General features: G+C 40.5%; 1 protein-coding gene across 2 annotated transcripts in view; it reads left to right on the forward strand.

Moving 5' to 3' along the window:
* Positions 1 to 23,638, forward strand: part of Aff4 (AF4/FMR2 family member 4) — a 70,053-nt gene extending 46,415 nt beyond the window's left edge. For both annotated transcript variants that reach the window (XM_036195969.1, XM_036195970.1), the window contains 14 exons: positions 966 to 1,020; positions 1,731 to 1,768; positions 2,139 to 2,304; positions 3,003 to 3,920; positions 6,835 to 6,923; positions 7,832 to 8,072; positions 14,107 to 14,201; positions 15,010 to 15,073; positions 15,174 to 15,310; positions 15,548 to 15,619; positions 16,713 to 16,806; positions 18,278 to 18,321; positions 19,222 to 19,442; positions 22,342 to 23,638. In XM_036195969.1, coding sequence (XP_036051862.1) covers positions 966 to 1,020; positions 1,731 to 1,768; positions 2,139 to 2,304; positions 3,003 to 3,920; positions 6,835 to 6,923; positions 7,832 to 8,072; positions 14,107 to 14,201; positions 15,010 to 15,073; positions 15,174 to 15,310; positions 15,548 to 15,619; positions 16,713 to 16,806; positions 18,278 to 18,321; positions 19,222 to 19,442; positions 22,342 to 22,469 — 2,362 coding nt within the window. In that variant the 3' untranslated portion in view covers positions 22,470 to 23,638. The remainder of the gene's footprint in view (positions 1 to 965; positions 1,021 to 1,730; positions 1,769 to 2,138; positions 2,305 to 3,002; positions 3,921 to 6,834; positions 6,924 to 7,831; positions 8,073 to 14,106; positions 14,202 to 15,009; positions 15,074 to 15,173; positions 15,311 to 15,547; positions 15,620 to 16,712; positions 16,807 to 18,277; positions 18,322 to 19,221; positions 19,443 to 22,341) is intronic.
* Positions 23,639 to 27,113: the final 3,475 nt, after the last annotated feature.

A 27,113-nucleotide genomic window follows, 5' to 3' on the forward strand; every position in this document is an offset into this window, starting at 1 on the left:
TCTAATGCTGGTGTCCCTTGTCTTCGTAGCAAGGCATTGTGAACCAGAACTTTTTCAGTTAGCCAGTTGCCAGCAGTCACTCAGCTCTCTCTCTTCTTGGACCATTGGAGACAAGGGAGGAGTTGCTTGATGCTTCCGTTCTCTCTTGCTTCTCCTTAGGACTCATGTCTGGTAGATCACGCTTTAGTAACTGTGTTAGTATTCCTGCACGTGCCCAGGGAGAGACAAGCTTGTTGTAATAGGAGTGCGCGTGAGAGTTGAACTAGGAAAGGAAGTGAGCTTGTTGCTCGGGGAGGAGGCGGCAGTTTTGTTCCTGATGTCTTTGCAGAACACTACATTTTGCTTTCTTTAACTTTTGTTTTTGTTTTTTGAAACAAAGTTTCTTTGTGAAGCCTTGGCTGTCCTGGAATTCTTTCTGGAGGCCAGGTTAGCCTGGAACTCAGAGACCAACCTGCCTCTGCCTCCTGAGTGCTGGGATTAAAGGCATGTGCACTGTCGCCTGGCTTAAATTTTTTTTTCTTTTTTCTTTTCTTTTTTTTTCTTTCTTTCTTTCTTTTTTTTATTTTTTTTTATTTTTTATTTTTTTGGTTTTTTAAAACAGAGTTTCTCTGTGTAACTTCCCTGGCTGTCCTGGAACTCACTTTATAGATCAGGCTGCCTCGAACTCACATAAATCTACCTCCCTCTGCCTCCCAAGTGCTGGTATTAAAGGCATTCACTACCACCACCACCACCACCACCACCACCACCACCACCACCACCACGCTTAAATTTTTTACTAGAATGTGAGCAAATCTAAACAGGATAAAGACAATATGTGTGTGTGTGTGTGTGTGTGTGTGTGTGTGTGTGTGTGTGTTTCAATTAAATTTTTGGCTAACATAATGATTAGTCCTAGAATTATGGTAAATATTTAGTACTCTGGCCTGCTGTGATTAATGCTCCTTTCTGCCTTTTCCCTCTAGTATGCTAAAAGATGACTTAAAACTAAGCAGCAGTGAAGACAGTGATGGGGAACAGGTGTGTCTACTATATAGTCTGTCTGTCAGTCCTTTAGACTTACTGTTTCATTGTGTCTTAGTTTTTGCTTTCTTATACTGGAGGTTTGTAGTCTTCTGTAATGTCTTTAAGCTCCCCCCCCCCCTTTTTAAAATTGACTTTTCCTTAACATTTATTATGGACCAGAACATACTTTTAAAGCAGGAGATTACTTACAAGAAATATTTTCAAAAGCTTTTAAAAAATGATTTTTTGTTTTAAATACAAATGAGTCCCTTGGAACTGAAGTTACAGGTGGTTGTGAGCACCATGTAGGTGCTGGGATCTTCTGCAAGAGTACTTGCAGGCAGTGCTCTTAAATGATGAGCCATCTCTCCAACCTCCAGATTTTTTAAGTCTTATCCTAGAGATTTTTGTAGTGGTAGTAGTACTACTGGAGATTGAGGTAGGCAAGCACTACTTCTTTAAGTAAACACAGCATCCTGGTTTGTTATTGTTTGTGGTGCTTTGGTTATTGGTTTTGTTTTAGGGCAGTGTTTCAAGTGGCCCGGGCTGACCTCAGTCTCCTGATCCTGCTGCTTCCACCTTTTGAGTGTTGTGATGTACTGTTCTTTTTAGTCACTCTATTAAGTTAACATTAATTCATGTGTTAGAGAAGCCAGTTTTTGTTTTTTGAATTCAGACATTCATATTATTTGTCATTTCACAGATTTCTTATGCTTCACTTTTAGGATTGTGATAAGACAATGCCAAGGAGTACACCAGGAAGGTAGAGATCCTTTTATTTTGTGGTCTTGCTTTGATGGCTGAGATTGATTTGATTTAACATTGTGGTAGTATCATAAGTGGCCTTATAAATAATGTCGGCTATGATGGTGATTGTATAGTTCTAAAAATTAACTAAAATTCATTAAATTATGTACTCAGACTGGGTGAATTTTTAAGGTATGTTAAAAGTGAGTATTATTAGGTGAGTGATATATCAGAAACTTTTGGAGGGTGTCTATTTGTAGAAGTTTTGGGTTCTTTTAAATGTAACAGTGTGTGCACACTTTGTTACTACGGTTGGTTGTCAGGTCTGAGTGAGTTTTGTTGCCATTGTAAAGGAGACTTGGATCATTTCTATTTGTCTCCCTCAGTAACTCTGGACCATCTCATCACAATAGCGAGGGGGCAGACAACTCCAGGGACGGCTCGAGCAGCCCCAGCGGGTCCGAGAGCAGCTCTGGCTCCGACTCAGACAGTGAAAGCAGCTCCAGTGAGGACAGCGAGGCGAATGAGCCGTCACAGAACGCCTCTCCGGAGGTGAGGGCTTCCATGGCCTCACAATTCCCAGGAGAGCCACTCAGGCCGTCACTACAAATTTGGATCAAAGGCAGTAGGACCATGGATCTATCCTATAGAAAACCCAAACCATTTTGGTTTTCTTCTTATTTAAAAAAACTTTAAAAAATTAGGATTTAAGGGTTGGGGATTTAGCTCAGTGGTAGAGTGCTTGCCTAGCAAGTGCAAGGTCCTGGGTTCGATCCCCAGCTCCATAAAAAAAAAAAATTAGGATTTAGACCTTACTTTTGCCTCTTAACAGGGAATTTATGTTATGTAGTTACTGTGAATACAAAGAGTCTCACGTTGTATGATTGTACTGTAGATGGATAACTGAAAGTCTTTCCTGATACCAACATCATTTTTACTTTCCAGAATTAAATCCTTTGCAATAGTGCCTTTCAAATTGAACTTCTTACTGTAGTATTGGTTATTTAAAGGCCATTGTAATAAGCTGTTCATGGTTGCTCTCCCTGTCGTCTAGCACTCAGGAGGCCCTGTGGTTAGAGGTAAACCTACTTCTCCTGTGCCTTCATCCGGGCAGAAACTGGGCAAACACATGCTTATTACATTAAGCATTGTTCTTTGTCTTCTTACCTGACTTTATAAAGGAGGGGGGACTTCAGTATTGCGGGGGAAAGCCTACATTTATATATTTCTCTGTCTGTCTGTCTCTCCAGCCTGAACCACCACCGACAAACAAGTGGCAACTTGACAACTGGCTGAACAAAGTGAACCCACATAAAGTGTCCCCAGCCTCTTCTGTGGACAGCAATGTCCCATCATCTCAAGCCTACAGAAAGGAAGGCCGAGAACAGGGTGCTGGGGGTAACTACACTGATCCTGGAGGACCAAAAGAAACAAGTTCTGCTACTCCAGGACGAGACTCTAAAACCATCCAAAAAGGATCAGAAAGTGGACGCGGGAGGCAAAAGTCTCCTGCACAGAGTGACAGCACCACACAGAGGAGAACTGTAGGCAAAAAACAACCCAAAAAGGCTGAGAAGTCAGCTGCTGAAGAGCCCCGTGGAGGCCTGAAGATAGAAAGTGAAACCCCTGTAGATATGGCCACCAGCATGCCCTCCAGCAGGCACAAAGCAGCCACCAAGGGCTCAAGGAAACCCAACATCAAAAAGGAGTCAAAACCCTCTCCTCGACCTACAGCAGAGAAGAAGAAATACAAGTCATCGAGTAAATCCTCCCAGAAATCTAGGGAAATCATAGAAACAGATACCTCGTCCTCAGATTCCGATGAAAGTGAGAGCCCCCCTCCTTCCTCACAGACTCCTAAGTACCCCGAAAGCAATAGGACTCCTGTTAAGCCCTCCTCCGTGGAGGAAGAAGATAGCTTTTTTCGGCAACGAATGTTCTCTCCTATGGAAGAGAAGGAGCTCCTTTCCCCACTCAGTGAGCCCGATGACAGGTATCCACTTATTGTGAAGATTGACCTGAATCTCTTGACTAGAGTACCAGGAAAGCCTTACAAAGAAACAGAACCACCCAAAGGGGAAAAGAAAAGTGTGCCAGAAAAACACGGGAGAGAGGTACAGAAGCAAACCTCAGAAAAGGCTTCCAACAAAGGCAAGAGGAAACACAAGGTATGTAAGGGGTTGTGGTTCGTTTTTTATTTTTTTTAAGTAATTTTGTTCCTACTTTCCATGTCCTTAAGCATCTTGATACTAAAACACTAGCTATTCTTTTAAAAATTTTATTTATATGTGTCTGTGAGTATATGCTCTCTGTGTGTGTGTGTGTGTGTGTGTGTGTGTGTGTGTGTGTGTGTAGCCCTAAATGAGACCTCTATAACACTAACACACACACCCCAAAGCTTAAGGAACAGGATGAAAGAGAGGGTGGAAGAATGTTTTTCCATTCCAGTAATGATGCATTCGGACCAATTTTTTTTTTTTTTTAAGTTTCTTCCAGACAGGGTTTCTCTGTGTAGCTTTGGAGCCTATCCTTGAACTGGCTCTTAAACTCACAGAGATCCATTTGCCTCCTCCTCCCAGGTGCTGGATTAAAGGTGTGCATCACTACCACCATCAGGTTCAGACCAACATTTTTAGTTCATAATGCAAAGAATACAGATTTCTATTTTCCTTTATTATTTTTTTTGTAGTGCTAGATATTAAACTCAGGGCCTCCTTCATGCGCATGAAGCAAATGCCTCACCACTAAAGTAGACCCCTAACCCATTAAAATATTTTAAGGATGGGACAGGGCTGGGCAGGTAAGGGTGTTTCCTGTAAACCTGAAGATCTGAATTGGATCCCTGATCTGTGTGGTGGAAGGAACAGAGAACTGACTTGAAGTTCCTCTGACCTCTATTTTTACACGCACGCACGCACGCATGCGCGAGAACAGCTTTTGGGAGTCAATTCTTTCTATCATGTGGATCCCAGGGATTGAGCTCAGGTTGTCAGACTTCACCCACTGAGATAACTTGCCAGCCCTGTTTGTTCATTTTTAGATACCAGTATCTGAAATGCTATGGAGCTGTAAGGAAAAATAGTGATTGAGCACAAGGCCTCATTGCCTCATTGAGACTATATATGGAACAATTTCTTTGTGCTCTGTCTTCTTGAGTAAAGCAGGATGATTTTTTAACTAGTCAGCATCTCTAGGCAGAGTGTATGGTGGCCAGGTTAAAAGTGAGGCTTGTCTGGGTACTGTAGGCTTAAAAAAAAAAAAAAAAAAAAAAAAGACAAGGCTAGGACTCACATCGAACTCTGGAGTAAGAATGTACTATATGTGTCCTCTTCTGTCTTACACTCAGGTCAAACCGTACTTTATTACTGGCCTAATGTGAGTAAAACTAACTCATTAATTTTGTGACATGTACATCCTTGGGAATGTACACACACCCATGTGCCTAGCTTTTTCCATTAACACAGGTCAGAACTGAGAGCATTCCCTGGGGCTCAGTGGCAGAGCTCTTGCTGAGCATGTGTGAAGCCCTGGATGCAGTTCCAACATGGAAAGAAAGTTGTTGGCAATAGCCCACTCTCATCCTTAAAATCTAAAGACAAAGCTTAGTATATAAGATCAGCTTTATATAGAGTCTGTATATATGTATGTGCACCATATTGTGACCAGGACCCAAGGAGGTCAAAAGAGGGTGTTAGATCCCCTGGAACTTGAGTTAGAGATGATTGAACCACTATGTAGGTACTTAGAACCCAGATCCTCTATAAAAGCAGCCAGTGGCTTTTAACCACTGAGACGTCTTTCCAGCCATTTCCCAAGAATTAGGATTTTTGAAATGTTATTTTGGTAAAGTATCGGTGCAGTTCCTAGAGGCTATGCTGATAATACTGGGAGGAAACCCAGTCACTGGTAAGCAGTTGGTAGGTGACTTTTTCTCATGTCTTCATTTATCTGAATTTAATCTTTTGGTGTCAAGCAGAATTCTATTACAGTAGAGGTAGAATATTTGTTTGCATCCTGTTGCTTACTACTTGAAGCAAGAGGAAAACTTAGATTTACCTATGGAAGTAACATCAACAGCAGTTAGGCTTTCCACTTGTGTTTCAGCCAAGAAGTTTTTCAGAGATGATGGGGCGTAGCTGTTAGCAAGTAGCAGTATGTTCATATGCTGATGAAATTGTAGAGTTGGAACTTCCATGCAGTGCTAGTAGCACTGGGAAATGCAGCTGCTTTGGAACACAGTGGCAATTTCTCAACAAAGCTGAATATATAGTTACTTTTGAGCTACCAATTATAGGCCCAGGTGCATGTCTGAGAAATTAATGGAAATATAAACACAAAACTATTATCATAGTGCTCATAGCCATATCTGAATGATCAGTTAGTAAAATATTATTTATTAACTGATGAATAAATAAAATATATTATAGCTATATAGTACAATACTATCAAGCCATAAAGGATATGAATCATTAAAAGAGTATGTTAAAAAAGGATCCAGGTATCAAAGACTGCATTATATGATTCCACTTATTTGTGAGGTCTAGTAAGACTAAATGTGCAGATTAAAGATTATCAGGGCCTTGGAGAAGAAGAAATTGTGAACTGACTACTGACATGAATGACTTTGAGGAATGATAAAAATGTTCTAAAATTACTTATGATGACTGTATAATTCTGAGTAACTAAATGCCAGTGAATTATATACTTTTTGTTGTTGTTGTTTTTTGTTTTATTCAAGATGGGGCTTCTCCTGTAGCTTTGGTGCCTGTCCTGGATCTCGGCTCTGTAGACCAGGCTGGCTCATATTCACAGAGATCTGCCTGGTTCCGCCTCTCGTGCTGAGATTAAAGTTGTGTGCCATTGCCAGCCTGGCAGAATTATATACTTTTAAAGGGTGGATTTTATAGTTTGTGAGTTACATCTTAATTACATTTCTGTGAATCTGTCTGCATCTAGAATTATAACATAAAAGAAATACCATCTAAGACTTTAGGGAAATCTGTTAATAGTGTTTAGGCTGTGTGGATCTAACATAGGATACCCTTCTCATGCTTAAGACCTACTGTTTCTGTTTTTGTCCAGAATGATGATGATAACCGAGCCAGCGAGAGCAAAAAACCCAAAATGGAGGATAAGAACTCATCAGGCCACAAGCCACCCAGCAACAGAGAGTATGTCCCCAAATCATGTTGCATGCCAGTATTGGCTATTTGTTGATGGGTACTTTTTGACATACTTCAGAGTATTCTTTTTAATGACCAAATGTCATATATATATGCACATGCAGAAGTAGTAGGAGTTTTGCTTTTAGCTAATAGCGATGGGAAGCATTTATTCTCTTTTTTTTTGTTTTTTAGCTGAAGATCGAACCCTGGTCCTTGCGCTTGCTAGGCAAGTGCTCTACCACTGAGCTAAATCCCCAACCCTACTCTCTTTTTTATAGTGAGATAAGAATATATCCTAGTTAGGTTACTATTGCTATGATGAAACACCATGATCAAAAAACAACTTGAGGAGGAAAGAATTTATTTGGCTTATGCTTCTTCATCACCTCAACTGTTTTATCACTTAAAGTCAGGACAGGGACTCAAACAGGACAGGAACCTGGAGACAGGAACTGATGCAGAGACCATGGAGGGGTGTTGCTAACTGGCTTGCTTGCTCTCCATGGCTTGCTCTGGCTACTTTTTAATGGAACCCAGAACCACCAGCTTAGATATCATTACAATGGGCTGGGTTCTCCCATATCAACCACTAATTAAGAAAATTCTCTATAGGGCTAGTTCAAACTTATGGAAGCATTTTCTCAATTGAGGTTCTCATCTCTCAAATGATTCTTGCCTGTGTCAAGTTGCCATAAAACTAGCCAGCACAGAATATTTATTGTGTGGCAGGTTGTTCAGGCCCTGGGCATAATTGTAAAAAAGAGAAAATAAGTAAATAGGGCAGGTGGAGAAAGAAATTTATGAAATTTACAGTCTTTTTGTTTTGCAATCATATGGAGAATGTCTTTGCAAATTTGTCCTAAAGGTTGGTGAAAGAGGTGGGCAGAAATGAGGGCATTTGTTTTGTTTGACAGGTCATCTAAGCAGAGTGGTACAAAAGAAAAGGACTTGTTGCCTTCACCTGCTGGGCCTGTTCCTTCAAAAGATTCAAAACCAGAGCATGGTTCTCGGAAGAGGACTGTCAGTCAGTCATCTTCCTTAAAATCCAGCAGTGCCAACAACAAGGAGAATACTGGCAGCAGCAGGAATAGCGCCTCCACTCCAAAGCAGAAGAAGACTGAAGGGAAGGTCTCCAGCAGCTCCAGAGAGGCCAAGGTATGGAGCTAGGGCTTGAGCCTCTGAAAATCCCTTTGCCGTGTCTTCTTCAGGGTTGTATACATCTCATTAAGGTTAGAGGCCTGTTTTGTTTTGTTTTTTAAAAAGGTGTTTTTAAAATGAGTGTGTGCATGTGTGTTTGTGTGTGTGCACGCGCATGTGTGGACCGCTTTCAGGAATTAGTTCTCATATTTCATCTTATTAATACAAGCTCTCTCTACTGCTGCTGCAGTGCTGTATACCCCAGGTTAACTGGGCTGCAATTTCTGGGCAATTTTCCTCTATAGGAGTAGTAGAGCTGCAGATTGTGCCACCACATCTGGCTTTTTTTTGGAGGTAGGGTCTCACCATGTAGCTAGCCTTAGCTGGCTTGGAACTCAAAGAGATCCACTTGCCTCTGCTTTTTGAATGCGGGACTAAAAGTGTGTGCTACCTCACCTGGCTTCAAATGGTCGTCTTTAACATAGCAATGATATAGTTGAATAGTCTTGGTATTTATTTATGAAGATTTGTTCCAAGAAGGTTTTTCAAAGCTGTTCTTTTGTAGACCTCAATCTGTTTATGATATTATCTTTTTTTTTTCCCCTTAAGACAGCATCTCACTATGTATCCTAACTTGGATGTGAAAAAAACCTGATCCAACTGTCACAATCTCCCAAATGACCAGGTTGTTCATATGCTTTCTAAGCTGTTCTGGTCAAGAGCAAGTTCATGACATTACAGTATTAAAGTGAAAATTAAGAAAATATTTAAGTTTTTAAAAATATAATCTGATGGATTGTTGTTACTTGAGTAAACAAAAATTTGGAAATCAATTAGACTGCTACAGGCTGTTATGACTATTAAATGCATTAATTAAAGATTTTAAGTTTAAGGGCAGGAGAGATGGCTCAGTGGTTAAGAGCACCAGCTGCTCTTCCAGAGGTCCTGAGTTCAGTCCCCACATCCACATGGCAGTTTACAAATTGTCTTTAACTCCAGTTCCAGGGGATCTGACACCAATGCATATAAACTAAAATTAATTATTAAAAAATATTTTAAGTTTAAGTCAAATTATGAGCTTTTCAATCTGAGTTGTACAGATGGATTTCTCTCTAAATAAGTACCCTATTTCTTTGGTAACTTGGGGAGCTCACCCAGCACCCAAGGAAACTGACTGTTCTGTTGCCCTCCTCCACTGTTCCTGTTTTTACCTGCTTACCAGCTTTGTATCCATTTCTCATCTTTTTCAGAACAGGATTTTGAGGCTTCCACACCAATTTCTTAAATTAGTGCTTTTTTTAAAAGTACATTCATTTAGCTCACATTCATCTGGCTTCTTGTGTCTATAGTAGAGGTCACTATCCTTCCTTCAGTAACTTTGTCCTTGAAAGCAGGCATTTGTATGTCTTAATGTTTTTGCCAGTGTTTAGTTTTTTGATAAATTAGGAAATACTTTTGTTGAATAATACTTGGTATTTATTGGTTTTTGTTTTATTTTGTAGATGAGATCAGAGTCTCATCATAGAATTTAGGCTGACCTGGGAGTTGATCTTGCCTCAGCCTCCTAAATTCCGGGATTATAGACATGTTTACTCTCACTTTACCTTTTACGTTATTAGGGTGTTTGTTTGTTTTCTTCACCCCCCAACTCCCCCCCCCCCCAGACGGGATTTCTCTGTATAACAGACCTGGCTGTCCTGGAACTCTCTGTTTTTTTGTTTTTTTGTTTGTTTTGTTTTTTTTTTTTGGAGCTGAGGACTGAACCCAGGGCCTTGTGCTTGGTAGGCAAGCGCTCTACCACTGAGCTAAATCCCCAAGCTGGAACTCTCTTTGAAGACTAGGCTGGCAGAGATTCACCTGTCTCTTCCTCCCAAGTGCTGGGATTAAAGATGTGCCCCACCACTGCCCCGCTACTTCATTATTTTTGACAAAATATAAAACAGGCCCTTACTATTTTGATCTCATGTTTTTATGACATTTAACAGTTATTGAAATTGTTAATGTTAGTCTTGGCAGTTTATAATTCAGGCAATTATGTATTTTTGTTGAAAAAAATCTGTAATTCAGAAAATATGCTAGTGTTAGATCCTCTTTAAAAAAACAAAACAAAACCCTACTTGATGTTATTACTGTCAACCAAAGAAAAATTAGACAACATAAAAAAAATCAGAGTTACAGATTTTTATAAATAAAAAGTTTGTTGAAATAACCCCCCCCAAAAAAATTTTCAGGAAGGTTGAATTTTCTTTTCAAAATAAAATTTTGATCAGGTCATGGTGGCTTATGCCTTTAATCTTAGCACTGGGGGGAGGGGGAGCAGGAGAATCTCTGTATGTTTGAGGCTAGCCTGGTCTACCAAATGAGTTCCGGGACAGCCAGGACTACACAGTGAAACCTTATTTCAATAATAATAATAATAATAATAATAATAATAATAATAATAATAATAATAATTGTATTCTGAATGTAAGGACTTTAGAACTGTGTATAAAATATGAAAGAGACTGTGAGCAGGTTAGAGAGCAGCATGCTCAGGGAGCACACAGACTTTAACATAAAGAATGGACCATGTTTTCACATCACAAGGCTTTTATTTTTATTCTTTGGCATAAACTGTAATAGGTGGAACTGAAATGCTCTCTAGTTCTTTTGAAAACATTTTTCAGCACAAGTAATAAGTTGATGTATTACCAACTTTTTTCTACTTAAATTTTTTTTTCAGTATTTATTTTATGTGTATAAATGTGTACCACATGGTCACCTGGAAGTTATGGGTGGTTGTGAGCCACCATGTGGGTGCTGGGCATCAAACCCAGGGCCTCTGCATGAGCAACAAGTTCTCTAAACTGCTAAGCCATCTCTTCAGTCCCCAGGTTTTTCTACTTTAGAAACGTTCATGCATTCTACTAATCTATGGGAAAATGTGTCTTCATTTTATCAAAGATGGGACTGAATTGGAGGCATTTGGGGTGAGAAAGAGTTGAAGAGAGAGAGAGACAGACTAGAGAGACCATACACACTCATCTCAGAGAAAACCCTGATGAAAGCACACATTAATGGGAGGCGGAGTCCAATTTAAGTGGTTGGACCTGGGCTTTAAATTCAGATTGCAGGAGCGCAGCTCTGAGTCGCTTGAATTCACCTCTACAGAAGCTACTCACTCTCCTTGATATTGCTTTTTCCCCAAGAACAATGGACAGTGTTTACTCCTATAGCACACTCCATATTCTACAAAGTGGTCAGAAGAAAGAAATGAAATGTGTAGTTTTCTCTGTGTAAGAAATCAGTGGGGTGCCAGGCCATGGTGTCACATGCCTTTAATCTTAGCACTTGGGAGGCAGAGGCAGGGGGGATCTCTGTGAGTTTGAGCCTATCCTGGTCTATAGTGCTAGTTCCAGCACAGCTGGGGCTATTACACAGAGAAACCCTGTCTTGAAAAACAAAAAAAAAAGAAAGGAAGGAAGGAAAGAAAGGAAAGAGAGGGAAGGAAGAAAGGGAAGGAAGGAAGGAAAGGAAGGAAGGAAGGAGAAAGAAAGCAGAAAGAGAGAGAGAGAGAGAAAGAAAGAAAGAAAGAAAAAGAAAGAAAGAAAGAAAGAAAGAAAGAAAGAAAGAAAGGGAAAGAAGAAAGAAAGAAAAGAGAAACCAGTGTGTCCAGTTTTGGGACTGATCAATAGTGAATCATGATTAAGTAAACACAAAACCCTACAGCAAATCTTAGAGTGGGTGTCTGAGTTAGAGTCATTGAATTTTTCCACAGGAAGTGAAGTTTAAAGAAAGCCTGGAGTCAGGACTAGAACTTAAGTAGCTGACTTATTTACTTAGCCCTTTGCTTGCTTCTTCAGCCGATTCACGTGATGCTTTCTTTACCTGTTAACGTGTAAGTACTCAGTAAATACTGTCTTAGCTGATAGTGTCAGTAAGCCATTATTGCTAGATAAATGCATACAAGTAGTATATTGATGTTGGTTAAGAAGAGACCACCACTGGTATAGAAAGAACAAAGCATTAGAGCTTTGCAAGTCAGATCGGAAGTTCACCCCAGCTGTTTAGTGAGTTTATTATTGTATTCGTTAGCCAAAGTTGCCATCGTACCACCACAGACTGGTGCTGATAGAAACAGAGCTGAATAGTTCTAAAAACCCAGTACCAAAGTTTGAGCATTATCTTCTCAGAGTAGGAAAGAGCTGAAAACCAGTGCCCCACTGAAATGACACAGCTGTGATCCTTCTTAATACCCCAGGGTATAGTATTGCCTGTGTCCCAAGGAGCAGTCCCTACCCCTGTATTCAGACTGTTTTGTTTGTTTTCCCATTTTAAATTTTGAGTATTTATCTGTGTATTTTATGTAGACATGAATATCTACACTTGGAAGCCATAGGTATCAAATATCCTGGAGCTGCAGTTAGAGACAGTTGTGAGCTACTGGGACCCAAACAAATCCTCTGAAGAGCAAGAAATGCTCTTACTCACTGAAATTCTTTTCAGCCCTTTGGATTAGACTACCTTAAAAAAACAACAACAAACCTATCTAACCCTAACACTTATTTCGTAGGATGGTTGAACAATGAACAACCATGCTAAGTAGTTAACTTAGGCTTTATTAATGAACTTCTGGTTTTGTTTTGTTTTTTGAAACAGGATCTCACTATGTAGCCCTGAGTGACCTGAACTTGCTGTGTAGACCAGGCTGTTCTTAAACTTAGAGAAATCCTCCTGACTGAGTGTAGAGATTAAAGGCCTGTGCCGCCACACCCAGTTTGTGTTTTCCTGATACTGCCCTTTAATTCTTTTTTTAAGGTGTGTGTGTGTGTGTGTGTGTGTAATTGTGTGCCTATGCATGTATGCAGAGGTCAGGGGAGGGTCTTAGGTATCATTCCCTACTGAACTTTATCTTTTTTGTTTGTTTGTTTTGTTGTGTTTTTGAGTCAGGGTTTCTCTGTATAGACCAGGCTGACCTGGTCAAAGAGATATGCTTGCCTTTACCTCTGCTGGGATTAATGGCATGTGCCGCCACCACATGGCTAAAATGCTTTAAAAAAAAAAAAAAAATGAGCCGGGCGTTGGTGGCGCACGCCTTTAATCCCAGCACTCGGGAGGCAGAAGCAGGCGTATCTCTGTGAGTTTGAGGCCAGCCTGGGTTACCAAGTGAGTCCCAGGAAAGGCGCAAAGCTACACAGAGAAACCCTGTCTCGAAAAACAAAAACAAAACAACAACAACAACAAAAATGTGGACTGGAGAGACGGCTCAGAGGTTAAGAACACCGGCTGTTCTTCTATAGGTCCTGAGTTCAATTCCCAGCACCCACATGGTGGCTCACAACCATCTGTAATGAGATCTGGCATCCTCTTCTGTATACATAATAAATAAATAAATAAAAATCATTTTAAAAAGGTATGTGTATGAGTGTTTTACATGCGTGTATGTGTGATATATACCACTGTGTGCCTGATGCCCACAGAGGTCAGAAGAAAGCATTGGATTCCTGGAATGATTTGTGAGCCACCATGTGGGTGCTTGGGACCAAACCTAAGTACTCTGCAGTAGCAACCAGTGCTCTTAACTGCTGAGCCATCTCTCCAGCCCTTTATCTTTTGAACCTGAAGCTCACCTGCTCCCTGGATCTGCCTGCTTTTGCCCCACAACCCTAGTGTTCCAGGAACCTACAGCATGCCCAGCTTCTTTGCAGGTGCCGGGGATTTGAACTCAGGTTGTTCTCTTGCTTCACTGCACATGTGCTTACCCACTGAGCCATCTCCCCAACCCAGTGCTGCTACTTTGATACTCAGTTTGTGTCTTCTTAACAAGTACCTAGCCTAAGTGCCAGTGTGTAGTGGAGTCTTAGTAAATATAAGAATAATATTCTGGTTATATAAAATGGACCCAGTCTCTCTTTTGTAAGTACTATGGTATTTAACAGCAAAGAAATTTGAAGACTGGAATTTTGTTTCTGTTTTAGCAGTGGCTGAGAAAAAGTGAGATTAGCTTCATTTTTAGTCTCCTAACAGTTTTCAACTTAGTTATATATATATATATATATATTCTTTTGGTCAGGAAAAGGCTCCAAATAGCTCTTCTAATTGTCCTCCATCTACACCAACTCCTGATTCTTCGAAGCCTCGGAGAACAAAGCTTGCCTTTGATGACAGGTGAGAAAATTTTGTAGGTTTTGTTTGGTTTTTTTGGGTTTTTTTGTTTTCTTTTGTTTTTTGTTTTTGTTTTTTTGAAACAGAATCTCACTGTGTAGTTTTGGCTGGACTGGAGCTCGCTATAATAGACCAGGCTGGCCTCAAACTCTTAGAGATTGGCCTGCTTTGGCCTCCTGAGTGCTGGAATTAAAGGCATGCAACTGTGTGCCAGCTGTAAAGAGATAAATATACTTTCATGTGTGCATTTAAGAAATTCCAGTCAGCATATAAGAAACTTATTTAAATATGTCAGTTCCTATAGGGTTAATACTTGTATCTGACCTATAGAATATTCAGGTTCTAGCTTGGAAAGCTAGTCCAACTATTCCTTTAACAACCAGTGGCTCTCCTAAGACAGGAAAGGTGAGCTTCCTGGAGCTGCTCCTGTGGCCAGGGCACTGTGGATAACAGAGGTCTTCCCAGATAAACAATATTGCTTTCTCTTGCCTTCTGCTAGAAGGTACTTCTCTTCCCTCCATCCTGTTGACTCTTGATTGGAAACAGCAACTTGAAGAAGCTAATGTTGAATACTAGGAGCTTGATCTCTGTGGGCCTGAGTAGCACATTTGACACAGTAGCCCATAATTTATGATATATATATATATATATATATATATATATATATATATATCTCATAAAACAGAAATGTTTGATAATTATTCACTTCTTAAGAATGTGAAAGCTGCAAGATAATAGAGTCTAAAATAACTTAGTAATTATCTTAGGAAATGTTGACCATTTTTATTTATGAAGAAAACTTATTTTGCAGAAATTATTCAGCAGACCATTATTTACAAGAAGCAAAAAAACTCAAACACAATGCAGATGCTTTGGTACGTAAATATTCTTCGTGATGTGCTTAGTTCATCAAGCTAAGGTGTCCTCTTTGTTTATGCTTGCAGTGGGTCTTTACTCAGCACTGTTCTCCTTTAGTCTGATAGGTTTGAGAAAGCAGTGTATTACCTTGATGCTGTAGTGTCTTTCATTGAGTGTGGGAATGCATTAGAGAAGAACGCTCAGGAATCCAAGTCCCCGTTCCCAATGTACTCAGACACGGTGGAGCTCATCAAGTAAGTAGAAACTTGGCATTTTGATGGAATAATTATCATTTATTATTGTGAGTTAGTTTTCTAGTTAATCGAATAAGGTGAACTAGGAAGATGCTTAGTATTCTATCCCTTAGGGAAGAATTTTAGTGGGTGCTTTATTTTAGTTTGATTCTGATATTTTGAGAACATAGGAAGCTTTACAACCAAGGTAAAATATTCTGCTCTATTTGTCCCTTTTTTTTTTATCTCAACTCATAGATACACTATGAAACTAAAGAATTATTTGGCACCAGATGCTACAGCTGCAGACAAAAGACTCACAGTACTCTGGTAAGTGTTGTGTATTCCTTGCTGGGTGACAGCAGTCCTTGATGAATTGTGCTGTGTATGCTTTTCTGAGTATTATCCTTGAATCAGTCTTCCATAAAGCCTTTCCTGGACAGTCAGACAGGAAATAGCTCCGAATCCCTACTGAAGGTTTTAGCTCCTGTCAGTCGAGTCCACTGTCCTCTTGACGAAAGTGCTGGAGTGGGAGCAACGGCAGAGCTCTCCATTGAGTCAGGAGACCACCTCTCCAGGCTCTTCTTTCTATTTATGCTCCAGAGAGAAGGCATCTGTTCACTTATCCAGGTTGCATCCTTGACCAGACACTGTGTTTATACTAGAAATGCAGCTGTGAACTAAGTCTGACATTATACTGTTCATTATGGGGTCAGTACTTCAGTGTGGAGAGACAGAAAGTAACCAGTTATGTGAATATATGAACACACCTTTAATCTCATTACTCAAGAGGCAGAGGCAGGTGGATCTCTTTGAGTTTGAGGCTGGCCTAGTCTACATACAGTAAGTTTCAGGACATCTAGGAAGACATAAAATAGAGACCCTGACTCAAAAAAAAAAAAAAAAATCCTCTTACTCTGTAAGAGTAGAGAATTGGGAGACTTGTTCTGAAGGTTCCAGTATAAGCAAGGGCTGGATGGTGGGGGAAAATGGGGAACTTTTAAAGAGCTGAAAGATCAGTGAATGCAGAATTAGGCTTTACTGGGTATGTGGGCAGGAACAATAATTATGTGGGTTGAACTGTGTGATCTGGATGAAGATTGTTTTGATCTATCACACTTGTAATGTTAATGTTTCAGTTTTCTACTTTTAGTTTTTAACTTTTTAAAAGTATTTGTATTATGATATGTTGGTGTAGTTTTAATGTTAGTACCTAAGGGGATGTTAGTCCTAAGTTTCTTAGCTACTATCCTTTCTTTAGGGTGCGTTCCATATTAAGGTGACCTTGTAGTTTTGTCTAAGAGGTAATGCTAAGCCTAGGCTATGGTTGCTTACATGAAGTCAGTCCTATATTCCTACACAATGGAAGGATTGTGTATAGATGTCGACATGTCTGAATACACTGCCCTTTCCCATTGCCTAGCCTGAGATGTCAGTCATTGCTGTACCTGAGGCTGTTCAAACTGAAGAAGGAGAATGCTCTGAAGTACTCCAAGACACTGACTGAGCACCTGAAGGTAAATATGTGTAAGAGAGAGTCTGTTGCCTAGGAGACAAACGGTGCAAACCTCCCATCCCTGTCCCAGAGATGCTCTCATATTTAGGCAAAACAACAAGAGATGAGCGAGCAAACTATTGCCTGAAAATTCTCAAATGTGTTAGTGCTTTCTTGAAAAAGCCTTCAGATGTGTATTTTGGATTACAGAACTTTTATAGCTGTTTACAGCAGCCACATCTATCCTCAGAAATGTTCTTTGTATTTTCACCTCACCCCGCATCAGATTGTTACCTTGTTTGTTTTGTTCCTTACATTACTGGTGATTGAACCTAGGACTTGTACATGCTAAGTGAGTTTCCAACCACCACACATCCAGCCCAGACAAAGTTATTGTAGTTTCCTAAAATGTCTTCCTTTTTTAAAAGAAAAAAAAAATCAAGCCAGTACCATATAAATTCTCCAAAAATCCTGCTGTACTTAGGACTTTAGAACCCCTCCATAACTCACTGTTGCCTACAGGCTCAAGGCCTAGCCTCAAGGGTCTCTTATTCCTTGCCTAAACTTCTCCTTAGACAACCTAGATGAGTCATGTAGGTTTTCTTTTCGGACTTTTTGTGTATACTGTGACTTGTTAATGACCTAGCTTCCATTTAATAACTTCTTTCTGTTATGTGCCACACACACACACACACACTTTGTTGTTTTTAAAGATATATTGGGCTGAAGAGATGGCTTAGTGGTTAAGAGCACTGACTGCCCTCTCCAAAGACCAGGTTTGCTGGGCATTGGTGGCTCACACCTTTAATCCCAGCACTCAGGAGGCAGAGGCAGATGGATCTCTGAGTTTGAGGCCAGCCTGGTCTACAAAGTGAATTCCAGGACACCCAGGGCTACACCGAGAAACCCTGTCTCAGGGGGGAATAAATCCAAAAGACCCAGGTTCAGTTCCTAGAATCTACATGGCCACTTACAACTGTCTGTTTCACAGGATCTGACACCACCTTCTGGCCTTTGAGGGTACCAGGAATGCATGTAATCCACAGATACACATGCAGGCAAAAACACCTGTACACACAAAAAAAATTAAAACATTTAAAGATTTATTTTTTGTGTGTCTGTGTGTGTGTCCCCATCCCTATTGGTTCCCAGAAGCCAGAGGAAGATGTAGATTCCCTGGAGCTAGAGTGAGCTACCTAACTTGGATGCTGGGATCCAAACCCAGGTCCTCTGGAAGAGCAACCGTTGCTCTTAACTACGGGGCCATTTTTCTAGCTCCATTGTTTTCTGAGATAGAATCTCATGTACTCTAAGCTGACCTCAAACTGGCTGTGTAGCCAAGGATGATTCTAAAGTTCTGGAGATCAACCCTAGCCCAATACTTTGGAAGATATCAAGTGCCCGAGTGTGTGTGTGTGTGTGTGTGTGTGTGTGTGTGTGTGTGTGTGTGTGTGTGTAATATTGCTGTTAAATAAATTTATTTTTCCTTGCAGAATTCTTACAGTAATTCTCAAGCACCTTCACCTGGCTTGGGGAGGTAGGTACAATTTTGTTCTCTGAAATATTTTTGGTAAATTTATTTGTGGATCAGAGTAGAATGGATTAAAAAAAAGTGACTGCTACTTTTAAAAGATTAAAATCTCTAGTGAAGTATTTAAAAATTTTATTTTTTGATGTTTAGAATTGAACCTGGGTTTTTTGCATGCTCTCCCACTGAGTTACAGTTCTAATAACTTAAAATATAATGAACATAATTCTTAAAATGAGACATGTCACCTACAGATGTCTGAGTTGGTCTTTGGTTTGGTTTGGTTTCTCCCCTTCTACCATGTAGCTTCCTGGGATGGTACTTATGTTGTCAGGCAAGCACCCTTACCCCTGAGTCATCTTACTAGCCCCCAGATAGCTTGAGTTTTTAACATGACCTCAGTTCTTCTCAGTTTGATTTTCACAGTTATTTAGACTTGTTACAGTGGTTTTAACTTCACTAAGATCTTGGCATTGCCAGAATATAGTGGCATGGTTGTGATTTATCTTCAATTACCACATTAACCCCTCCCAACTACACCCCAAAACAGAACAAACATCGTGCAACCTTTTACATTTTCTGTGTCTATTTGTTGAGTTCTTATGTTGATATGAGTTGGCATTCCATCTTATTTTCCCTTGTCTACCCATCCCCAGGGATGAGGTAAAACCCAGAGCCTTTTGCATGCTAAGCAAGCACACTCCCACTGAGCTATGTCCTCAGCTTGTTTGTTTATTTATTTATTTAGGTTTTTCGAGACAGGATTTCTCTGTGTAGTTTTGGTGCCTGTCCTGGATCTCGCTCTGTAGACCAGGCTGGCCCAGGATGGCCTTCCAGCCTGTAGTATGCTGATTTTGTGTTGCTCACTATATGTGTGTGATTAAGCATCCTGTCTTTCTTTGTATATAGCAAAGCTGTTGGGATGCCTTCCCCTGTTTCTCCAAAGCTGTCACCAGGCAATTCTGGAAGTTATTCTTCTGGGGGCAGTAGTGCTTCAGCAGGTGGTTCTTCAGTGACCATTCCACAGAAGATCCACCAGATGGCAGCAAGCTATGTCCAGGTTACATCTAACTTCCTCTATGCCACTGAAATTTGGGACCAAGCTGAACAGCTTTCCAAAGAACAAAAAGGTTTGTTGGGCTCTGGATAAACTTTGAGGATGGGATTGTTAAAAGAAACTTCTGTGATTTAGTTAACTATGTGGAGAACATTTATTTTATTTCACAGTTTAGAGGGAATAATAATCAGTTTGTTAATAGCATCCTTTGACTAGCCACATACTAAATGTGACTAGACGTGATTAAAAATACCCTTGGGCTGTGCATGGCTCCCTGTTAGATTTCTTGCCCAGCATGCATAAGGCCCTGGGTTTGGTCCCTAGTATGAAGGACAGGGAATGGATGGACTAATGTGTGGGAAGGGACACAGACAAGCAGCTCTTGTGGTACTGGTGACACACGCTAAACTGGAAGTAGTTCTTGGTGAAGGATAAATATGTATCTATTCTGGCATATTGAATGTATCTCAGTAGGCAGCTCCTTGTCCACTATCAATTTTCCCTGATAGTCTCAAATATACCTTAAACAATACAATAGTTGGGTCTGCTAGATGGTTCAGTAGGTAAAGGTGCTTGCCACCAACCCCTAGTTCAAGCCCTAGGACCCACTTGGTGGAAGGAGAGAACTGGCTCCACAGAGTTTTCCTCTGACTCAACACAGTACACTGTGATACGTGCACAGACAGACAGATCAGTGTAAGAGAGAACCATTCAAAATTACAGCATTTGGATTTCTTTCATATAGGATCCGGGCTAGGTCTGTCTAATTGCTACATTTTGTTAGTCTCTTAAGGAGCCCCCTCTGCCCATTTCTCCTCATTTGGCCATGTCATTGATGTTGAGAAGAAACTGAATCATAGACTATGCCTCATTCTGCATTTGACTGGGAACTTCCTCATACTGTCATTGCATTTGTTCTTCTGTCTGCTTTTTATTGATTAGATTAGTTCAGTATTTAGATAATATATATTCTGGGTGGTGCATCTTATTAGAATACACCTCGTTATCTAAAGTATTTACCCTTTATTGATGTTAAGATTCATTAGACCCATCCAGGCAGTGGTGCACACACCTTTAATCCCAGCACTAGAGAGGGAGGCAGGCAGATCTCTGAGTTCAAGCCCAGCCTGGTCTACAAAGTAAGTTCCAGGACATCCAGAGCTTTTACACAGAGAAACCTTGTCTCAAAATAAATAAATAAAAACCAAATAAGTAAGTAAATAAGTAAGTAAGATTCATCAGACCTGGGCATGGGAAGTAGGCCTATAGTCTCAGAACTTGGAAGACTGAGGCAGAAGGATCACAAGTTAGAAGTCATTCTGAACGACATGGCAAGACCCTGTCTTTAAAGAAATTTCTTTGTTGCTGGGTGGTGGTGGCACACGTCTGTAATCCCAGCACTCGGGAGGCAGAGGCAGTTGGATCTCTGTGAGTTCAAGGCCAGCCTGGTCTACAGAGCTAGTCCAGGACAGGCTTCAAAGCTACACAGAGAAACCCTGTCTTGAAAAACCAAAAAAACAAAACAAAACAAAACAAAAAACAAAAAAACAAAGAAATTTCTTTGTTGTAATTTTTCTTTAAGATTTATTTATTACGTATACTGTGTTCTGGCTGCAGGCCAGAAGAGGGCACCAGATCTCATTACAGATGGTTGGGAGCCACCATGTGGTTGCTGGGAATTGAACTCAGGACCTCTGGAAGAGCAGTCAGTACTCTTAACCTCTGAGCCATCTCTCCAGCTTTTGTTGTAATTTTTAAGATCAATCGATTATTTATGTAGTCTCACTCTGATGAGCATGATACAACATTTCCTATTAAACTTTAACTTACACTTTTGACATCCATGATGACCATTGCCTAGGTCCATTATTAGGAGATAGAAAATTCATCATGCACCAGGCATGGTAGTGCCTGCCTGTAATTCTAGCAGTTGGGAGCAGAAGCAGTGAGGATCAAGAGTTTGAGGTTATCGGTTACATAAGGAGTTCAGGCTAGCCTATGCTATCTGAAACCCTGTCTCAGAGGAAAAAAGGAATGAAAAACCACCAGCAGTATTCTGCTCTGCATTCCTTTTGCGTTTCTTTTTGTTTTGTTTTGTTTCGAGACAGGGTTTCCTGTCCTGGAACTCACTCTGTAGCCCAGGCTGGCCTGAACTCACAGAGATCCGCCTGGCTCTGCCTCCCTGCTGGAATTAAAGGCGTGTGCCACCGCCCAGCTAGTTGGAATTTTAGTAGAGACATTTCACTTCAGGTGTCTGATTACTTCTTGCCTTGTTTGGTTAGTATGTAATTGTTTAACAACACCTTTTTTCTCTGCATGTCTAAAAGCTGTCTTCTCTGAGAAGTATCCAAGTACTGCATCCCTATTTGCTTCCAAAACTGCAATGGAGTCAAATCCTAGGATATTGTCCTTTCTTCTCATTTGTGCCTTCCTGACATGAGCCTTTTTCATTCATAAAGGAAGAATACTCTTATTTCCATCCTTTAAATTTTTAAACTTCTGACTAAAAAGAAGGGATTTAGTGAGTCCCAGGACAGGCTCCAAAGCTACAGAGAAACCCTGTCTCAAACTAAAGAAAGGATTTATTAGTGGTGCACGGCATCTGACTATAGCAGAAAGGTTGGTTATAAACGGTCAATGGAGCTACACAGGGGCTAGTGTGGAACCTGCGAAGACTGTTTCCTCTTTCTACTACTGCTTGCTCAGACATAACACAGACAGAGTGCTTTGAGTAACCAGTGGGGTGCTGACATGTGCCACTGGGACTCCAAGTTAATGTAATAGCAGTTAACCATTTTCATCAGTGGAACTTCATTTTGGAATTCGTAACTGTACATTCTGTTTAAACTGATGCATGACTTCAGGAACTTGAGAGATCATAGAGGCCATTAGTGTGGGAGACATGCTGTTTTACAGAAAATCTGTGATTCAAAAGAATGTGTGATGCTTACTGAATGTTTTGAATTTTCTAGAATTCTTTGCTGAACTGGACAAAGTCATGGGCCCTCTCATCTTTAACGCAAGCATCATGACAGATCTGGCTCGTTACACCCGGCAGGGACTGCATTGGCTTCGGCAGGATGCCAAGTTGATATCTTGAACTGAACATATTCTCGTTGCCTCTGATTTTTTCCACAACACTGTGTCACATCACAAAGGAAAACTGCCATAACACACCACCTAGTCGACACTAAGAATGAGGAATGGTTTTCTCCTTTTCGGTTTATATTATTGTCTCTTATAACCCAAAGCCATCATATCAATTGACCCTTTCAATATTCCCAATGTGACAAGTATTTAAATGCTTCTAAACCTGCAGTACATCAGCAAGATGGTTTCAGTAATTGGAATTCCAGTTAGAATTCATAAATAATCAAGTAAAATTCTATTTATTTTCGTTTTTTTTCAAGTTCCCAGATTGGAGCTTGTTTAAAGCTTAATTATTCCTGCCTATAAATTTATTCTGTTGAATATTTAGCATAAGTTTAATGTAGGCATTTTATTTATATATTTGGGGAGTTGTGTTACTTAATGTCTTCTAAGATAAGAGTTGGCTTGTCCAAGACAGGACATGTTCTTTCTACAGCTAATTACCTGATGTTATTTCTAGTCTTACTACACTTTTACTACTGTAGGACTTACGCTCGGTGTTAAGGATGCTCTTCCACCTGGGAAAAGTCACTTAAATATGAGTGGCATTCTACATGGGTGCAAAAATGAAGTGGGTCTGGTTTGATATGCATTATTTCAAAACTGTGAATGTGTGTTAGGAACACTAGCAATCACAAGGTGACTACAGTGCATCTAATGCATTACAGAAAAGCAGATAGACTTGCTGGGGAAGCACATCATACTGAATGGCTTCACAAAGGACAATCTAACTGTGGGTTTATTAAAACCTTGTATTCTTTTTTTGTTTTGTTTTGTTTTATACTCATTTGACACTTAATTGAAGCAGAGTAAGTTACTCCTAAAAACAAACAGAAAACGGTGATCCAGTTTCTGAAGGTTGTAGCCTGTTTCATTGGTAATGGTTGAAGGTTGAAGTCTGCAGATCTCCCCTATGGTGGAGAGATTATGATGCTCAGATATGACCATGCAGTAACTGGAGCTCGGAAGGAGGTATCCCAATGTCTAATGTAGAGATGATGAATTACTCTTTCCGAAGATCCTCATCAATGATGTATGCTTCTGACTGGATCTGAAAACTCACACTAGCAGCTGGGCATGGTTGTGCATGCCTGTAATCCCAGCACTGGGCATTGGTGACAGGAGGATCAGAAGTTCAGGGTCATCCTCAATCTACATAAAGCTAGACAGTGAGTTTGGGGCTAGCCTGGGCTACATGAGACCTTGTTACATTAAAAAAAGAAAAATTCATACTAGAAAAGTACCTAATTTGGCTCAGTATGAGCTCTCTTGGAAAGGGGAAAATAATAGGAGTAGTGCTTAGGAAGCCAGCTCTGTAACAATTCCTTATCAAACTACTGTTCCCAACAAGGTGCGTATAGCAGTGAAGGATGAGGAATGTCTCTCTTCCTCTATACTTCTTTTTAATGACCCCGTCATGTCTGGTGTGCCTTAAATCTTAACTTTTAATGATAACTCTATGGATTGTTTACAGATAAAGTTTTATGCTGGGACCAGATTAGCCATTCACGGTTGGTCCTCCACAATAATAATTTTAAATTCTCTTTGATTTTAAATCTTCCTTTATAGTCACATTAAGATAGATTCCCTCAGAAAAGCTAGTGCTTTGGTACCTGACTTAGTATAATCAATTGGCTATAATGCTGCTTCAGAAAATGGCTTTTCCTTCTCATTCCAAAAATCCATCCAATTGGGGAGAAAATTCCCTATTATTAGGAGATGATTGATCAGCTTGAAATGGAAAAGGGGAAGAGAGAGAGAATATCCTCACATGCAGTGGTGTCGTGAATCCTCTCTTCTAGTCTCTCTTACCACCTGTTTCTGAAGATAGTGAACTTTGCCCTGCAGTCTCATATTTACAGAGCTTAACTGCTTTGTACCTCATTATTCTTACATACCGTTGAGGGTTGATGTCTACAGCTTATGCTGAATTTCACATTTTTCCCTTGGAGAAATTGCCTCTGATACCTTGCTAATTTAATTGTAGTGTGTTTTAAGGAATACTTTTTCTTCAGAGGCCATTGTCTCCTCTCTTGTGACTTCCATGGTCTAACAGTTGTGTGTCATGTCCTGTCCTTCTCTCTCACTCTGGCTCCTTAACTTCAGGGAGGTCTTGGAAGTGGAACAAGCGCCCTCTGGGCTTTTAGACTTCAGCAGCTGCAGTGCTGGCCTCTGCTTTCCAGCTCTGGTCTGTGTGTCCTGCAAGGCGGTCAGCGCATTCTGTAGTGACACTGATGTCAGGTTAAAGCAGAGTTTCCTATGTGTTTTATGGTGCTGCTTTAAGATATTTTCTCTTTAAAACTGTCAGTTCTTGGAGAATGAAATTGTTAAGCCTTTCATTGTGGAGGATTTTCCCCACCAGTTAGAAATGGGCAATGGATCAAAATCCAATCCTAAGTGATTGAATTTTGATGTCATAGTGTGTGAGAATACACTCTCTTTCTTCTTTCTCTGTGTCTCTTTGCAAGTGTTTTGTCTTAGTCATGTCCAGCACATACCTTGACTCCTTTACAAGTGACCATTCCTCCCTTCTCAGTAGGTGCCCTCAGTGGTTTTAGCCATTTAAAATGGATTTGACAAGTGGCTACAAACTTAGTCTGAAACTTGTATTCAGTGTATAGTTAGTAATAGGAATAGCAACTATCTTTAATACTCAGTTCCCTGCTCTTAAGATCACACTCCTACGCCAGGAGGCAGCAGCGTGCACCATTAGACTCTGGACAGGCATCCCACACGATGCAGTGCTAAAACTGTCACAATAGTCAGTCCTGCCTGGGAGAGGCGGGCCTGTCAGGAGCAGTCCCTCTGGGCATTCAAGATTACACAGCCTAGCCCACGCCCCATTCTGGCTGGAGAGTACCCAGCCATTTCCTTGCTCAGTGACACCTTTTACTGGGCAAGAAGCTATGAAGTCACTTTAATATCAGTGATTCTTCAAATATATTCACAGATACAGCTGCTGAAGGGAGAAGATTGACCACTACTGATTTAATTCTCCAATAGAAAAGCAGTTCAGAGTAATGTGTGCACGTACCCACACTTGCCTGTTTTTCTGGGAAGCTCTTGCACTAGGGATTTATAGGCATCTGGGCTGCACTTTGAATGACACGCTTGTGGCTTTAGAGTAGCTGTTGTTTGGTTGTTGTTTTGTTTTGTTTTTAATTGTTCTTTGTTTCTTTTTATTAAAGACTTAATCGGCTAGATTAGGCAGCATCATTTGTATTTAACCACTGAAACTTTGGTATATTGATGTTTAATGAATGAGCTTGCATTTTGTAGCCATGGCCTACAAAGGTTCTTGTCAGAAGTACAAGCACTACCTGAGGCCAGTGCTCAGAGGAGTTTGTAGTGTGGCCAGTGATAGCTCCATCAGATGATGCCTAGCTCAGTTGAGAAGGGAGATGCTGTGCACTCTTCTAGGTCTGAGGGTATGCAACTTTGAATCTTAAAATTATGTACACATACACACTTTATATATATGTACGTATGTATGTATGAAAACATGGAATTAGTTTGTCAAAATGTGTGTGTTTAGTATTTTAGCTTAGTGCAACTATTTCCACATTATTTATTAAATTGATCTAAGACACTTTGTTCTTGGCACCTTGAATATTAACATTCAAGAGTGCATTGTGTATTCCTTTAGATTGTTAAAGCTTATTACTATGATTTGTAGTAAATTAACTTCTGAAATATATTGGAGCCCTTCTGTAGTGTAATAAGGCTCTTACAGGGTGGGAAAGATTTTAATTTTCCAATAGCTAAGTGAACAAAATGACTTCATTATATATTTTGATTTATAGGAGTCTCTGGGTGTCTGGTCCCCAAGAACATCTACTGAGGATGACTGTTTTAGGCCGGGGGTGGTGTTGGTTAGATGAACTAAGTGACTCGGGGAGCCAGAGCACCTTGTTCAAGTCTGCAGACTCCTGTAACTCATATTCCCCTGTGGTGTGGAATACAAATCCCTTACATCTTCACATCTCAGATGGAGAGGCAGACTTCTTTCCCTGTAGTATTGCACACCTACTGTTGCTGTGAGTAAAATCAGCAGAAAAAATAATGAATGAGTGACTGGGAAGATGCACTGGTCAGGCCCAGTTGCCACATTTGTGAATGTACCTTTCACATACTTAACAGTGGAGGCATTCAGCTTTGACTTTCACACCCTGAAACCAAGCAAGTAACGTAAGTCCTTAAGGTAGAGAAGGCCAGGAGGACTGGTCATACCCTGAGGCAAAGGTCAGCCTTTGCTGGGTAGTGAGCCTCATCCACTGAGACCCACTCTCCAAGAAGAAATACATTTGGAGGTTATGTGGTGAACCCGTTGTGGGGGTGCATGATTTAATTCTAGCACCTGGACTGTCAGTTTTGAGCCCAGCATGCACCACATAGAGAGACCCTGTGAGGAAAAGCCGACTGACTGGTCTGCAGAACTCCTCCTCTTCTCGTAAACCCAGGGTTCATTAAAAAGAACTTGCTGTCTCCAGAGCAGGGGATGGAAACAGAAGCTACATCTGTCTTGGGGATGGAATTTAGAACAAGGTGTTTGGGTGACGTCTCAACTAAGTCAGAGGGCTCAGCCTAAATAGCT

Source organism: Onychomys torridus, chromosome 8 (assembly GCF_903995425.1).
Source record: "Onychomys torridus chromosome 8, mOncTor1.1, whole genome shotgun sequence".
NCBI classification, from domain to species: Eukaryota; Metazoa; Chordata; class Mammalia; order Rodentia; family Cricetidae; genus Onychomys; species Onychomys torridus.